General features: G+C 33.5%; 1 protein-coding gene across 1 annotated transcript; it reads left to right on the forward strand.

Moving 5' to 3' along the window:
* The first annotated feature begins 7512 nt into the window (after positions 1 to 7512).
* LOC115715918 (protein SPIRAL1-like 5) lies at positions 7513 to 8369 on the forward strand. The gene is made up of 2 exons (XM_030644594.2): positions 7513 to 7939; positions 8049 to 8369. Exons 1-2 carry the CDS (start codon positions 7694 to 7696, stop codon positions 8121 to 8123), a joined length of 321 nt encoding a protein of 106 aa, XP_030500454.2. The 5' UTR covers positions 7513 to 7693; the 3' UTR covers positions 8124 to 8369.
* Positions 8370 to 15918: the final 7549 nt, after the last annotated feature.

Below are 15918 nucleotides of genomic sequence, written 5' to 3' on the forward strand. Positions count from 1 at the left end.
AATCAAAGCCAGGTTAGTGCCTAAGGGCTTTACTCAGGTGGAAGAAATTGACCACACCAAACACCTGTGGTAAAGTAGAAGACGATAAGATTGATGTTTTCTTTGGTAGCTCAAAGAGAGTTTGAAGTTAAACAGCTTGATGCTAAAACTGCTTTTCTCAGTGGATTCTTGGATGAAGAGATCTACATGAACCAACCACCTAGGTTTAACATGGACGATATTATATATAAAGCAATTGTTCCCTAGATAGTTTACTTCATAATGATATTCACTTTACTTCATGCAAGTGAATCGATTGCCTCTTGAATCACCAAGATGCAATGAAGTCATCTTTAGGTAGGGAGGTGCATCACTAAGGTATGATCCTTATACTGTAATTTGAATAAGGCATTAGTCTAGTTTGGATCACTTAGCTAAGGTTTAATGAAAAACAAAAGTCTGCAACTACTACTTCTTTTTCTTTCAACTTAGCTCATAGTGATGTAATTTAATTTAATATTTAATAAATAAAATTTTCGAGTAAAGCTTGTTTGTACTTCATTGTTATTAATCAATTGTAGCTCACAGACTCGGCGACGCTCTTAAGTGCTGAACAAAGCTTGTACGGTTAGTCTTAAGGTAACTATGCTTATTTCTTTATTGAGTTAAGCACTGCCAACCCATAAATCTTTCGATAAGTGGACGAATGCTCACACATGTAACAACCTGATACCCATGATCAAGAAATCCCAACGAGATTTGGTAGGGCGAGTGACCAATGAAGGCATTTGTTTGATTACTTAAGGCACAAATAAGACATAGTATATAGGAGCTATGCACGTTACGTGATCATTCACAAAAATCATGGCACACGAGACCCATGTATGTCACATACACTTTGGTATATGGAATCCACGTGTTACCCTGGCATACGGGAGCCAGGGGTTGCAATGACATTCATAAAATTTTCACACCAGAGTTAAGCACTATTATGATATATGTGCTAAAGGTCTTATAAATATTAATGAGTTTATTAATCTAAAGTGCTACTGCAAGTGTTCCTCCTCGGATCACAAAAATCAAAAAAGAAAAGAAAAGTATCATCAATTACAGAAAGCTCGTTCTCTGGAAGCAAGATGCTGCATCAAGAAGAGATTTTCTAATTCATTGAAGAACACCCTCTGGGAGTGGGATGCTGCCCTAGTTGTGTTATTCTTTCATTAACTAGACTCCTCCAAGTATAAGACACTATACATAGCAAGTGTTTAGTCAAATTTATTTCTTTTCTTTTTTCGCCCTTGGACTTTTTTCTGAAACCTTTAATAAAGGTCTATAAGTTGAAATCCTCAAAGCAGGTTCTCCAACAACCTGTGATTTTGCCCCTATCCAAAGGATCAATTTGGTTGGTTTTTTCTCACTAAACTTTGACAATGATTCATCTCACTTATGATCATAAAGTGAGCTCATGCATGAGCACCAAGCGCACAAGCAATAGTCTACTATACCTCAACAATGGTTTATCTCACTGAAGAAAGATAGCTTCAACATACAAACTTCAAAGTTTTTCGTCCCAGTCATAAAGAGATCAACACCAGGAGGAAAGAGAAGTTAAGCTCATGCAGTATAAATGAAATTTCAAACTTCATGGCGACAAATGTGATGGTTAATAAACAAGCATCAGGAACTATTCTAATCAAAATAGACCCTGAAAAGATCTAGTCACTCCCTAAGAGAACCGAAACCATGCAAACAGCTCATGTATGGTTTTAGATGAGTCGACATCACTCCCTGTGGTGAAATTAGATTACCATTCACAGTCAAAACTGCCTCGTGAAAAACATCACTATGACTATTTTCATAGTGATCGACACTAAGTCTCCTTGGAGGGTCAACACCCAGCGACCTCCAAGCCATCTCACTTATCTACCACCTATCTATCATGTTCTCACCATCAGCTTGTATCGACCGTCTCCTTGGCAACCAAACGGTAGAATGTGAATGTTACAATGAATCATTGAAATTCGCCTAAAAGACCTCCTTGATTATGTCGAGGGAATGAGGAAGACCTCCTACATTGTGATAACAGTCAAGGGGAAGTGGAGGACATTCTTTACTATCAAGACAACCAAAGGGATAAAGAAGGCCTCTTCTATTGTGAATACAATAGAAGGGATGATGAATATCTCTAAAGTTAAAGACTAAGGACAAAATGGAGACCATCACTCTAAGGTGCACTCGATACGGGGAAGACATCACCTCCATCTAGGGTATATTAATTTGGGAGTCAGGCACATCCTAAATTGACTAAATAATAGCTAGGGACTACTATAACACGTCGTTGATAGTCGTCAAGAAAGCCTCCTCCACTAGAAAGACAAGGGGATTTTTAAGGCCCTCTCCACTGCAAAGTCGATGGGATGTTGAAGGCCTCCTTCGCTATAAATTAGAGGGATGTTGAAGGCCCCCTCCACTATAAAGCAGAGGGGATGTTGAAGGCCTCCTTCACTACAAAGCCAAAAGGGATGTTGAAGGCCCCCTCGACTGCAAAGTTGATGGGATGTTGAAGGCCTCCTTCGCTACAAATTAGAAGGGATGTTGACGGCCCCCTCCACTGCAAAGCTGAGGGGATGTTGATGGCCTCTTTCATTGCAAAGCCAAAGAGGACGTTGAAGGCCCCCTCCGCTGTAAAGCCAATTGGATGTTGAAGGCCTCCTGCATTGTAAAGCTAAGGAGTTGACAAAGGCCTCTTCTGGTACCAAATTGAGGAGATGAACAAGACTACCTTCACTGAAATACAACCAAAGGCATGCTAAAGAGCTTCAAGGCTTCAACCTAACAGCAGACAAAGACTACATCAATATTCACATAAACAGACTGTGTGATAGGAGAGTTAGTGCTAAGACAATAGCCAAAGATCAGAGTAAATGTTGACATTCCAATGTCGGCAAGATTTCACTGTATCTCAAATAAAAGAAAATCACTGAAGTAGTCATCAACCTAAAATTTCAAATTCTACCTTTCAACAGGGAATGGGGATTCAAAATCCTACTCTCAGTGGGAATTCTTGAAGAACGGAAACAATTATCTAAGATTGTTAAAAATGATGCCCACCTAGTAGTTTTGAGAGAAGCGGGCATAGTTCATGTAACTAAGTCAACCTCACACCAGTGTAAAGTTGACTTGGGGGAAAATGTTTGCACCAAAAGTAGTCCTAATGATGTAGGCATCAATAATTGACATGTGGCAAGAAAGATGACATCTCAGAGTTAAGTAGTCACGAGTCATAGCAAGTCGACCTAGGAGGGGTCCCTAGCCCCGCGATCATGTTGACTTTAGGAACTTTAAAATGGAAGTTTGGACTTTGATAACTCATTTTAAACTCACTATCTTTCAATATTCTGTACCATGAAGACATGGAGCAACCTAATCCAAGCCCCAAGAGCTGAAATTTACATGAACCTGTAACCTGGAAGCCAATCTGGGCACCTAGGGTTTCAGTCATCATCCAAGTTGACATTCTCAACAAGGATTTCACCTTTTTGGACCGTCTTACTGAAAATAGGTCAAAACATGCATTGTGACATCAACTTGACATATGACAAACATATTTGAGGCATTTGAATAAAAATTGGAGCACAATTCATTTTTGAGCACCTGAGGCCCTAGGGCCCCAAGCACCTCAATACTCAGGTTGACAATTTCTCAACCTAGGCACCTTCCAAGTATTAGATCAACGACCTGACTTTTGCATCTTCTTCGTCTTCATCAAAACTGGGGATATATGTTATGTCGAGGAAGAAACAACACATTTTGGGTACTAAAAGCAAGGTTGAGTGCCCAGGTTGACACTTAGCGCTGGCCCAGCAACTAGATTGAGATTTTGTCAACCTAGAACTATTTTGAGGAGGTTTTCTAAGAACTCTTACGAGCATATTTTTTGTTTTTAGTAAAGATCGATTTAGATTCAACTATTTTTGAGGACCAAACAAAACTTTCGAAGGGCCAAAAGGGGGACCCAGTGCCTAGGTTGACATATTTTTAACCAGGGCCATTTCTAATCAAGTTCACCAAAAAGTATTCCATAAATTTTTTCCGTCAATAGAGAATAATGAAGATTTAAGCAAACTCGGGGAGAAAACTATAAACTCGAGCCCCTAGAAGCTGAGCCTAGCACCCAAGCTGACAATCAACCTCGTGCGCTACTTTCGATTGCTCAAATGTGAAATTTGATTCGACCAATGAATCTGGAATGGTCAAAAATGGGGTAGGGGACCTCATCCTCAAGTTAATGAATCTTGGAAGTATTAAAATGAGATCCTGGGAGCTTGAGAATGAGTACCCAACGCCCACGTTGACAAATAGCGTGGTGCACTAGGTTTTGCTTATCATAAGTAGACTATATTTGTCTTAATTAATTTATATGAACATTATTCCCATACGACTAGATTCATGTTCCTTATAAATGATAGCAATATTTAAATGAATGATTCAATTTATATATGCATACAAAAGTATTTTTGTTTTCTGTTCTTCACCATTTTATTATTCTCCTTCAGTTTTATATGCATATTTAATTTATATATGATTTCAACATCTTGCAAAATTTGTTACAACCATATTGTTTACTGAATTTAATTTGGTAGAGGTAGGACTAGGAGCGACATCATTCTCCAAAGAAATTTAATTAACAATATTTTGTGTTTGAATATAAACTAACCAATTACAAAGCATGCCATGAAATAGGAGTGTTCATAAAATATTCAATCCAATTCAATTTGAACGAGCAAGTATAATCCGTAAAGTGCGGATATCCGCACTTATACGAATCAGATTGGATTGAAAATCTAAAATCTACACTTACACGGATTAGATATTGATTGACATATAAAAATAACCGATCCAATTCAATCCACATATATTTATATATATGTATTTGAAATATTATATACATAATTAATATTTTAACATAAAATAAGTAATTTAAAAATCTAATAGATATGATATAACTATATTTCAAAATATATTAAATCATTAATATATATTCATTTATTTTATTGTAAGAGACATAAAGTAATAATAATTTATTTTATTTAGTTGTTAATTATATGTAAAAAAAATATGTATTTTTTAATAAGTATTAGATAATTCAATATTCAAAAGTAATCAATCTAAAATAACTAATTCAATCTAGATTTTTACAAATTGAATTGGAGTGAGTTTGAGTTATTAGGCGGAATAGATTGAATCTTAAATATGAAATCCGCACTCTCTATGAGCAAAATAATACGGATTAGATCGGATGAACACCCCTACCAAGAAGTTGGTACTCCTTGAACTAAGTTATTTTTTAAGGGTAGATACCGGCAAAAATATCTAAAGTTTTGAGTTTGTAAGCAGTATACACTCAATGATTTTTTTTTTTGTGGCATAAATATCCAATATTCGTAAACTTATAATTTTCCTCTAATTTTGTCTGTACAGACTTTATTTTTGAATTAAAATAAAATTTGGAAGTAACTGATATTACATGTTTTCATTTAGACTCAATGACCTAAAATTTGGACCTTACATTGGTCATGTTAAAGACAATAACAACGTATTGACAAAACTTTAAAATAATAACACAATTTGTCTTGACAAAATTAGAGGGAAATTATAATTTTATAAATATTAACTAGATAGTTATAAATATAACTAAAATAATTAATAAATTTAAACGGACTCAAAAGTTTGAACATTAATGTAATTAAAGGATGAGATAGGATAATCTCCACCATATAATATCACTAGAAATAATTGTTTTAAGAGAAATGCTTAAAGGCACCAGTGGTGCCAAGCACCTTCCTACGTGTTAATATCGCTATTGGTCTAATTTAGTATTGGATCCCATATAGTTTAATATAATAACTTTTAGAGAGTATCGCTAGCCAATCGTAAGGCGACACATCTTAAGGGTGCTGGGTAACACTGGTGCCCAATAACAATGCTCTTGTTTTAATGCACTTTTAATTAAATATAACTAAAATAATTAATAAATTTGTACTAACTCAAAAGTTTGAACCTTAATTTAATTAAAGGATGAGATAGCATAACCTCCACCATATAATATGAAATAATTGTCAATGCACTTTTAATAAAATAATCACAACATTAAAAAAAAAAACAAAAAGAAAAAGAAACAAAAATAAAAATAAAAAACAAATCATGAGTAAAAAGTAATTTTAATAGAAAGTTGTTTTAAACAAGTCTTATGATTAATAGGCTTTTTTTATTATGAAAATGTTTTATAAGTTTGATTAAGTTACTAAAACTTTTCACTTTGTAGTGTGAAATGTAATTAACAACCACTAACTCAAAATTATGGATAATAGTGCTGTACTAATTAAAGCTAATTAGCTGATGATCCAGCTAGCAAACCTGATTTTGACGTTCAACCAGACCTTAATTTTTCGAAACTGAAACCTTAAATTGATCTTTTTCTTGAGTATTGTACTTTTTTGCACTTATAATATTTACAAAATAATAAACATTTATGGAGTACCTAAGTTTCTACATATTACTCTTAACTTTTCTTTCTTGAGAAATTAATTTAATATGCATTGATATCTATGCATGTTGTATATTCATAATTTATAGCATCACATACTACACACTTCAACTTTGTATCTACATTAGTATGTGAACCAAACTCGTATATTTATTAATATTTCTGTTAAGTATTAATATTATTGTTTAACGCTATTATAAATATTAAACTAAAATATGTAAGATTATATTAAATAGTTATATAATACAATATATATATATCACCTAATGGCGGCGTCGGAACTTGGGAACTATTAAAATTATTACGTACAGCGACTCCAAATTAATTTAAGTAAATGTAATTGAATGAAAAATTGTCATGTGATCATGTATAATGTTTCTATATTATATTTATGTACACTAAATAAAAGCAATCTGCAATGTTTATTATTATTATTATTATTATTATTATTATTATTATTATTATTATTATTATTATTATTATTATTATTATTATTATTATTGTTATATGGAAATTAATAACTATGGATCTCAACGAATATAAGGGAGGCCATTAGACATACAAAAACAAAATCATATAGACTAGCTGAATACCGATTATATATGTAGGAGAATTATTATTAATCATTCCTCTCAAAAAAAAAAAAATTATTATTAATCATAGTTCATATAAAGGACAAAAAATTTGAAGAATTCGTACTTTAGTAAGGCTAGCTTAGTAGTTTAGTGGTGAGAGAGTGATAAGAAAAAAGAAGGGACACAAATTGGAACCCAAATTCTTACTATTAATTGATTGTAATACTACACTCAAAAAAAAAAAAATATGCATAATTATATGTATAATATACAAAAATGGTCAATCACAACCCTAAGATCATTTAATTAGCTACGTATCATCTGATCAATGGATGACCATTAATAAGATTTCAAAAAATACAATTAATCAATATATTTATTATGTTAACACGCATACCCGAAATTCACCAAAAGTATTCACAGTATACTATTATAATTATATTTAAATATTGGCTATAGCTAGGGTTCTCTTCCTCTAAATTATATAATATTCATATTTCATCCCTCTATATATATAGCTCTTAATCCTTCATTAATTATTCAAACGAAAATATTACTGATCTTAATTGAAATTAATTAGAGATCGAAGGAGATGAGTAGAGGAGGAAGCTATGGCGGTGGACAGAGTTCGTTGGGCTATCTTTTCAGCTCATCAGAGGAAAAGCCACCGCCTCCGCCGCCGCTGCTGCCAGTTGAGCCGCCGTATGGCGTCGAAACAAGCAGTTTAGAGAAGCCTCCCGTGAGTCGCAAAAGTATTACTACCGATTCTGGGCAGAAGGAAAAGATCTCCAACAACTATCACAGAGCTGAGGGTCCTAATTTGGGCAACTTTCTTACTGTAAGATATTATTATTTTTTTATTCATATATAATAAATATAATACGATATTCTTAATTTTTTGCACTTCTCATCACTAATTAATTCGTTAATGTCTTGATCATCGTCAGGATCGGCCTTCAACAAAAGTGAAATCCGTTCCTGGAGGAGATTCATCTCTTGGATACTTATTTGGAGATAAGTGATCATCGCTACTGTTTTCTCCCATTGTATATAGTCAACAACTCTTACTATCATTATATAAAATATATATATAGAGAAATAAAGAGTTTAAGTATTTGTCAGTTTATTCTAGAATAGCTAGGGGAACTGAATTTCCCATATCAATGGATTAATTAATTTAGAGTAATTTTTAAAGTGTGTTTGCTTGGGTTGCATATTCTGATATATGAACACTAATTATAATTAGTAAGCACCCTTTATATGTATAATCTGGTTTGCTAAGTTTACTTTCCAATTTCTTATAATAATCAGTTTGTGAATGCTTATATAAATTAAGTTAATTATATATATCACATCGAATGTATATTAATGATGGTGTCTCTGTTCAATGTTGATTAATCTTGTTTTCCATCCAGATTGGGAATGTGGAGATTATTTCTTTTTCTAGTACACAATAATGTTAAAAGTCAATTGAAAAAAAATACTATTAAAAGTGATATGTCGATCTCATATTCCATCAACAAATTATTATATACTATTGAAATCACCAACTACATCTTCAGATAGTTAGCCCTAGCAACCAAAAATATACCATAAATTTTCATGGTCAACTCCCTTTCTCCCTAGCTAGCTTTTTCTTTTTGCTCTATACATATATATTGTTTAAAGAATAAGAAAATAAAATTAATTTCTCATTTCTATATGATATTTTAATTATATATCACATTATATATATGTACATTATTAATTAAGCTATACAAATATATATGCCGGGTTTACAACAAAATTCTCTTAAACATAGGAAATTAAGATCATAATATATAAACATAAGAATGGACAATATCCTAATTTTTAATAGTATCCAAAAGCTAAGCAATGAGTTCTTAAGACTCCTAGACAATATCATACATTTTAGAAACAAATGGGGTGTCCCAACAATAGGCTTCCACGAGAGATCTCTTTTTTCAATATTGTGAACTAACCAGTTTAGTAAATATACAAGGGTAAATATCATTATATCTTATTTTATAAAAATTACTAATTTACTCTTTGTTTTATTAAATGATAATCGAACCATGTATTTTTAAAATGGTACAAAATAATATGTATTCTAAGCTTTTTTTTTTTTTTATCAAAATTAAAAAAAAAAAAAAAAAACTTATTAATATTCGATATAAAGTTGTTATACTAAAATTGGTTACATTTTCAACATTTGTTCATATAAGAAATTATCTTCAAATTGATTATATTAAAAAGAACAAATTAGTTGAAAATTAAGCTCAAGGTAATTTTTTGTTTTTGTTTTTTTGTTTTTTTTTGAAAATAGAGAGTCTAATTTATCATTTAAGAAAATAAAAAGTTTGATAAATAACTTTTGCAAAACACATTATCCAAAATAATATTAACTTAATATATAATTTGTTTTATTATAACTTTTTTTTTTGGATGTTAATTTTCTTAGTCGTTATAATAATAATCATCTATATTTTATATTGTTCGATAAATATTTATTAGATAAATGATATACAAACGGTTGATATTATAATATATTAGTATATTGGGTTTTGAAATTTAATCAATGACTTGTAATGGAATTAAATTGAACCAACAAATATATAATCAAGAACAATAATATCAAAGAATTGCAAGAACTAAATAACGGATTAAAGGAGTAAAATAGAGAAAAATAACACCAAGTTTAACGAGTTCAAGTCTTGTGCAATGCTCTACGTCTCGATCAGAAAAAAAAAACAGTCATAACTTTATTGATATCAATGTTATAAGAATCCTTTCAAACTATTAAAGAGATTACAAGATGAACATTCTCTCTCTAATTTAGACTCGTTTTCTCTTACCTTACACAATCACAATTTTCTCTCAAGCTTTCAATGGTCTGATTCCCCATGGATTACAAAGGTAATAGCTATATATAGATTTTCATTGTTGCTAAAATTAGCTTTAATTCTATCATGGCTAATTAATGCTATCTTAAATCTCCAAGTCATCAACATATTGCATGTCAGCTTGAGAAATGTGCTTTCTGTACTGACAATAATTCAGAAGACAATACACATGTTCTAGATGTGCATTCAAGACTAACAACAAGCTATCTCGATGTACGTCTCATGATGTATTACAAGCTATCCAGCAGACTTCACTTACAGAAGACAAGCTTTGGAAGAACTATCTGAACTAGCCATACGAACAAAGCTTTCCGCATGAACACCAAGCTTTCTACAACTTCTATCCAAAGTAACAACTAGCTTCTCGGAAGACAAAACTTGTAACCATAATCAATAATCTGCAGGTTACTCCTTAGATTAGAACATCTCTTTTTCTCTTACAAGTGAGGGCATGTGTATAACTTTTGATTTGGAATTTAACGGTAACAATTTTCTTTAGTTATGGCGAGGTATCTAATATACGATTAATAATTTATTTTACACCTAAATGGCCCATTTATATTTTCCTTGATTAAAAAGTATCCTTTTGATCACTCTCCTTTCTCTATTGCTTACTCTATATTTCCAGTGAATGCGACTAGATAGCTTAATCTGCAATGGCTACATGTTAATAATACATCATACTCAAATATAAATACTCTTGTCATACCCGATTGTTGAGAAATTAAAAAAAAAAATCAACCCTGCAAATTTGACTAAGACTCATAATGGCAAAATAAGTTAAGGTATCCTACTTGAGAATCCCATGACGCCTCTAGAAAACTTATAAAAATACTAATCAACTATTTGGTGTTGGGACCCACACCAAAGCTTAACCTATGGATTATTCCTTCCAAGGGTTTTCATCGAGAGACCTCAATCCGATAAGAAAATCAACAAGGACTTGAGTTATTTAGGCATAAAATAGCTAGAACTTGAACATAAAAGAATTCACAAGGAGGCTAATCCACAACGCATGGCTGACCTGTGCCATAAACACTACAACAAAAGGGACTTTTTATCTCACTTTTTTCACTTGAAAAAAATAAAAAAAAGGGATAAAAAATTTTGATCCCACTTTTACATTTAGAGCCTTAAGTAAAAGTTTGGAACAAGGGCCTTGTTTAGAAAATGGATAAAAAACAGTGTTAGAAATGCTATTTTTTAGCATTTGCCAAACACAACTTAGCATTTTAAGTGAGACTTTTAATCTCGGTTTTTACATAACAACTGGGATAAAAGGTCCTCATACATTTGGGCCTTTTAATTGTTGGGCCAGCTACACATATAAAAGGAAATTAACTTGTAGGATTTTATTTTTATTAGGGTTACTCTTATTTTTCCTCCCACTTGATCTCTATCTCTGTCTAAGCGGCTGCCCACAGGGAGATCAAATGGGCTCTACCATGGTGTCTCTACGCTGCAATCCTTCCCTGCTCTTTTATTTTTCGTGCATCATCACAGACCAGCGGCCTTTTTCCGGTGAAGGATGAGCCAACGGAGTTCAGATCCGAGCTCCATGCTCTTTGAAACTTCTAGGTACCATTCGTGTTCTTTTTCTTTTTCGTTCTTGAGAGATCTATGCTCCACATTCTCTAATCTTGTTCTACTTCTTTTATTTCTTTTTTTTATTATTATTTTTCTGAAATGCCGATCAACTCTCTCTCTCTTCTTTCTTTGCTCAGGTGTGAAGGTTCGTGGTCGACGGGTCATGGTTTTTCATGGTGGACGAAGCTTCGTGGTTGCTATTTGTGGTCGTTGATAATGACTCACGGTTGTCGAAGGTGGTTCACGTGGTTGTCAAGGTGGTTCGTGGCTTTTGTTGTACTGATTTTTTGGGATTTAAATCTATACTGATTGTATATTTTACCAAAAATATTGTCAAGAAAAAAAATATACTCTGTAGTGGTTCATTGCTTGTTAGTGTTACTATATTCTTTTTATTTTTTTAACCTTTAATCCCAGTTATTATAGAAAAACTGGGGTAAAAATTACTTTTTATCCCAATTTTTAAAGGAAAACTGGGATTGAAAATAGTCTTGTATTCCAGTTTTTCTATATATAATAATCGGGATTAAAAGTAATTTTTTATCCCAGTTTTTATCAGAGCTTTTATCCCACTGGCATATATTCCAATTTTTATTTTAGCAAAAATAGGGATAAATTGTCCCTAAAAACCGAGATAAAAAGCATATTTTTGTAGTAGTGAAAAAAGATGGCATAGGTCTCTACTCTCAATTCACCAAAATAAACTTTTCCAAATATGGTCCCTCAACACCAAGGAGTATAACATAAGTGAAAAAAAAAACAATTTTTGTAAAGCCCGCTTAGTTAATTTGGAAATTATCAGTTGTTTGTGATTAATTATGAAATTATTTATAGCTATTTAAATAATTTATTACTGTTATTTATGTTATTCCGTAGCTTGCATATTTTGCATTTCTGGTGTCCGGTATTTTGGAACTCGGTGTTTGGCTCAGTAGAAATCACAACTTAGTATGTTAGTATTTTGGGGACGGGTTATAGACATTGGGAATGTCGGGAATGGCCGGGAATTTAGAATTTCCCAAAAATACCCCTTTTAGTATGATTTATGTGATTTTATGGTGAAGGGGCAAAATGGTCTTTTTGCCCCATTAGTATTTTGTCTTTTGTGATTTTATGAAATGGAAAAATAAATGTTTATTCTATTGTTACTTGGCTGAAATAATATGTTAAATGCTTTATAAACTCCTTTTTCCCTTTAATTCCACACTTAGTCAAAATTAGAAAGAAATTTCAAAACTCACACACTCAAAGCTCTCTCTCTTTTCCTCTCTCTCTCGGCTGTGCATGTGGGTGCAAAGGGGGTGGATTTTTGCTTGATTCTCTAGTGGATTCTCATCCAAAGCTAAGCAATCTTCAAGCTAGGTTAGCTTCTTTAGTTTTCTCTTGAACTTTGATGAAATATGATGATTCTTGCATGATTTTTAGTTGATTTTGCTGCTGTGATTTTATTGTTAATTTGTGTGATTTAAAGCATGTTAATTGATGTTAATTGAGCTATGTAGAAAGCATGTTGGATAGATTGTTTAAAGTTTGAGTTTTCTTTGCAAAAAATGTGGTTTTTGGAGGAAAATATTGTGAATATGTTTCTGTGTTGTTGCTGTACTTTCTGTTAGTTTTCAGAGGTGATATTATGCTAGATTAAGTAGAATTAAGCTAGTGGAATGCATGTTTTGGTGGATTTGCTCAAGCTTGAGTTTGGAACTCAAAGCTTGAGCTCCAATGGTGATTTTTGATTATGTGTTTTCTGGGTGGTTTTGAGGCCTTAGATTTGTTCTTTGGGGTGTTTAGAACAGGCCTGGAAAGTTTGGAACCAATTGGGGTTGAATTGGTCGAGTTATGAGAATTTTGGTTGGCTGCCTGCGAGGAACCGGAATTCCGGTTGTGCCCGCTTAGTTAATTTGGAAATTTTCAGTTGTTTGTGATTAATTATGGAATTATTTATAGCTATTTAAATAATTTATTAATGTTATTTATGTTATTCAGTAGCTTGCATATTTTGCATTTCCGGTGTCCGGTATTTTGGAACTCGGCGTTTGGCTCAGTAGAAATCACAACTTAGCATGTTAGTAGTTTGGGGGACAGGTGTTAGACATTGGGAATGTCGGGAATGGCCGGGAATTTAGAATTTCCCAAAAATACCCCTTTAGTATGATTTATGTGGTTTTAAGGTGGAGGGGCAAAATGGTCTTTTTGCCCCATTAGTATTTTGTCTTTTGTGATTTTATGAAATGGAAAATAAATAATTATTTAAGTGTTTATTTGGCTGAAATGAATAGTGTATGTGTTATATGTTATTTTCTCTTTTTATCAAAAAAATCATTAAGTAAAGAAAAGAAAGAAAAATTTCAAAGAAAAGCCTTCAAAACCTCTCTTTTCCCTTCTCATTTTCGGCTGGGTTTTGGGATTCAAAGGCTGGGTTTTTCAAGCTTGATTCAACCTATATTTGGGAATTCTTGTTTGTGGTATGTAATCTCTAACTTTTTCTCTTTAATTTGTTGGAAAAAAATGATGAAAATGATGATGCATGCATGATTATTTGAAGTTGTTGCTGCTGTTTTTTTGTTGATGTTTTCTGTGGTTTAAAGCATGATTTTTAGTTGGTAATTAAGCTCTTGTGAAGTATGATTCCTAGGTTGAGCATGCTAGAGGTTTATTATGCAAAAGTTTGATTTTTCAACATGAATTATTGTGAATCTGTTCTGTGATGTTGCTGTTGTTTTTAATTGTTTTTCAGAGGCTTAGATAAGCTTGATTAAGTTGAATTAAGCTAGTGAAATGCATGTTTAGGTGTTTTTGCTCAAGTTTGAGTTTAGAACTCAAGCTTGAGCTCCAATGGCATTTTTCATGTTTGAGGTTTCTGGGTGGTTTTGATGCCTTGGATATGTTCTAGGGATAGTTTAGAACAGGTCTGGAAAGTTTGGGACCAATTGGGGTTGAATTGGTCGAGTTATGAAAAATTTGGTTTGCTGCCTGCGAGGAACCGGAATTCCGGTTGTGCATCCGGAATTCCGGATGAGGGTTCAGTAATTCCCAGAACCGGAATTCCGGTTGGGCAACCGGTCTGCCGGTTGGGGAATTTTTCCGAACCCTAGTTTTCCTCGTTTTTATGTTTTTAGGGGTATTGCCATGCTTTTTATCGATAGGGAAACTTTTAGTTCCAAGTTTTAGTCCCCGGGAAGTGATTTAGCGTGTCACTTATAGCGTTGTGATGTTTATGGTTTAGGAGCCGATGTCCGCCGCTCGGCTTCACTTCCGGTCGGGTTGACCGCACACACGAAATCGAATCCGGGTAAGATTAGTATAACAGTATGCATATGTAGATTACATGTTTAGCGTGCATGTAGGAAGCCTGCTAGATTACATTAGTTATGTATATAGGCTTCGAACCATCCAACCCCGTCACGCTCGGTACAGTGGAGTATGACCAGCGGCGGAGTATGACCGGCTCGACCGATCAGCCGACATTTGGTTGGTGGTTCTGTGCTATTGACCTATCCCGTCGGTACAGTGGAGTATGACCAGCCGGAGTATGACCGGTTCGACCGATCAGGAGGATACTTGTCAATAGTACCGTCCCTATGAACGTTCAAAACTCAGTACCATGTTGGACATGGCAGTAGTGGCTCAATACCATGTTGGACATGGCAGTAGCGGGACTCAGTATCGTGTTGGACACGACAGTTAGTATTATGTATGATATTTTTATGCTTTTCTTGCTGAGTCTGTCGACTCACAGTTTATGTTCATGGGTAGGTAAAGGCAAGGCTATAGCTGATGGACCGTGAGCGAGCTTATGAGATTGTACATGTCGGGGCGGTTAGGCCTGGAGCGTACGATCCTCGAGACAACAAGGCTGAATTTTGTAACTGGTCGTTAGACGACTTTTAATTTTATGTAATAGTTAAACAGTTAAAACTTTTGTAAATGATTTTATAAATCGGGATCCCGAGTCTTTTGTAAAATGGTTTATAAGTTTAATTAAAAAGCAAAATTTTAATTAATCACGTTTTTCCATAAACCTCGTTGATTAGCAACGAGCTGCACAATACGTTTAAAAATCACGTAATACGCCTAAGATAGTTAGGGTGTTACAATTTGGTATCAGAGCCGCCAGGTTGTCTTCCGAAGATCGTCACGACATGTACAATCATCATCAGCAGTTAGCTCGGTTCACGGTTCAGTAAGCCTTTATTGCTTAGTAGTTTATTTTATTCAGTTATGAAAAAGAAAAGCCTGTTAGGAAGCATGTTAGTAGCCTGATAGTAGAATAGGCGCATGTTTCGTTTTCAATTTCCAAATTAAGCGGCATTAGTAAGCTCGCCTTGAA

This window comes from Cannabis sativa, chromosome 5, assembly GCF_029168945.1.
Source record: "Cannabis sativa cultivar Pink pepper isolate KNU-18-1 chromosome 5, ASM2916894v1, whole genome shotgun sequence".
Taxonomy (NCBI): domain Eukaryota; kingdom Viridiplantae; phylum Streptophyta; class Magnoliopsida; order Rosales; family Cannabaceae; genus Cannabis; species Cannabis sativa.

Coding starts and splice junctions, on each gene's coding strand:
- LOC115715918 (XM_030644594.2), top strand. CDS start 7,694: ATGAGTAGAGGAGGAAGCTATGGCGGTGGACAGAGTTCGTTGGGCTAT. Junction 7,940..8,048: donor ATTTGGGCAACTTTCTTACT/GTAAGATATTAT, acceptor GATCATCGTCAG/GATCGGCCTTCAACAAAAGT.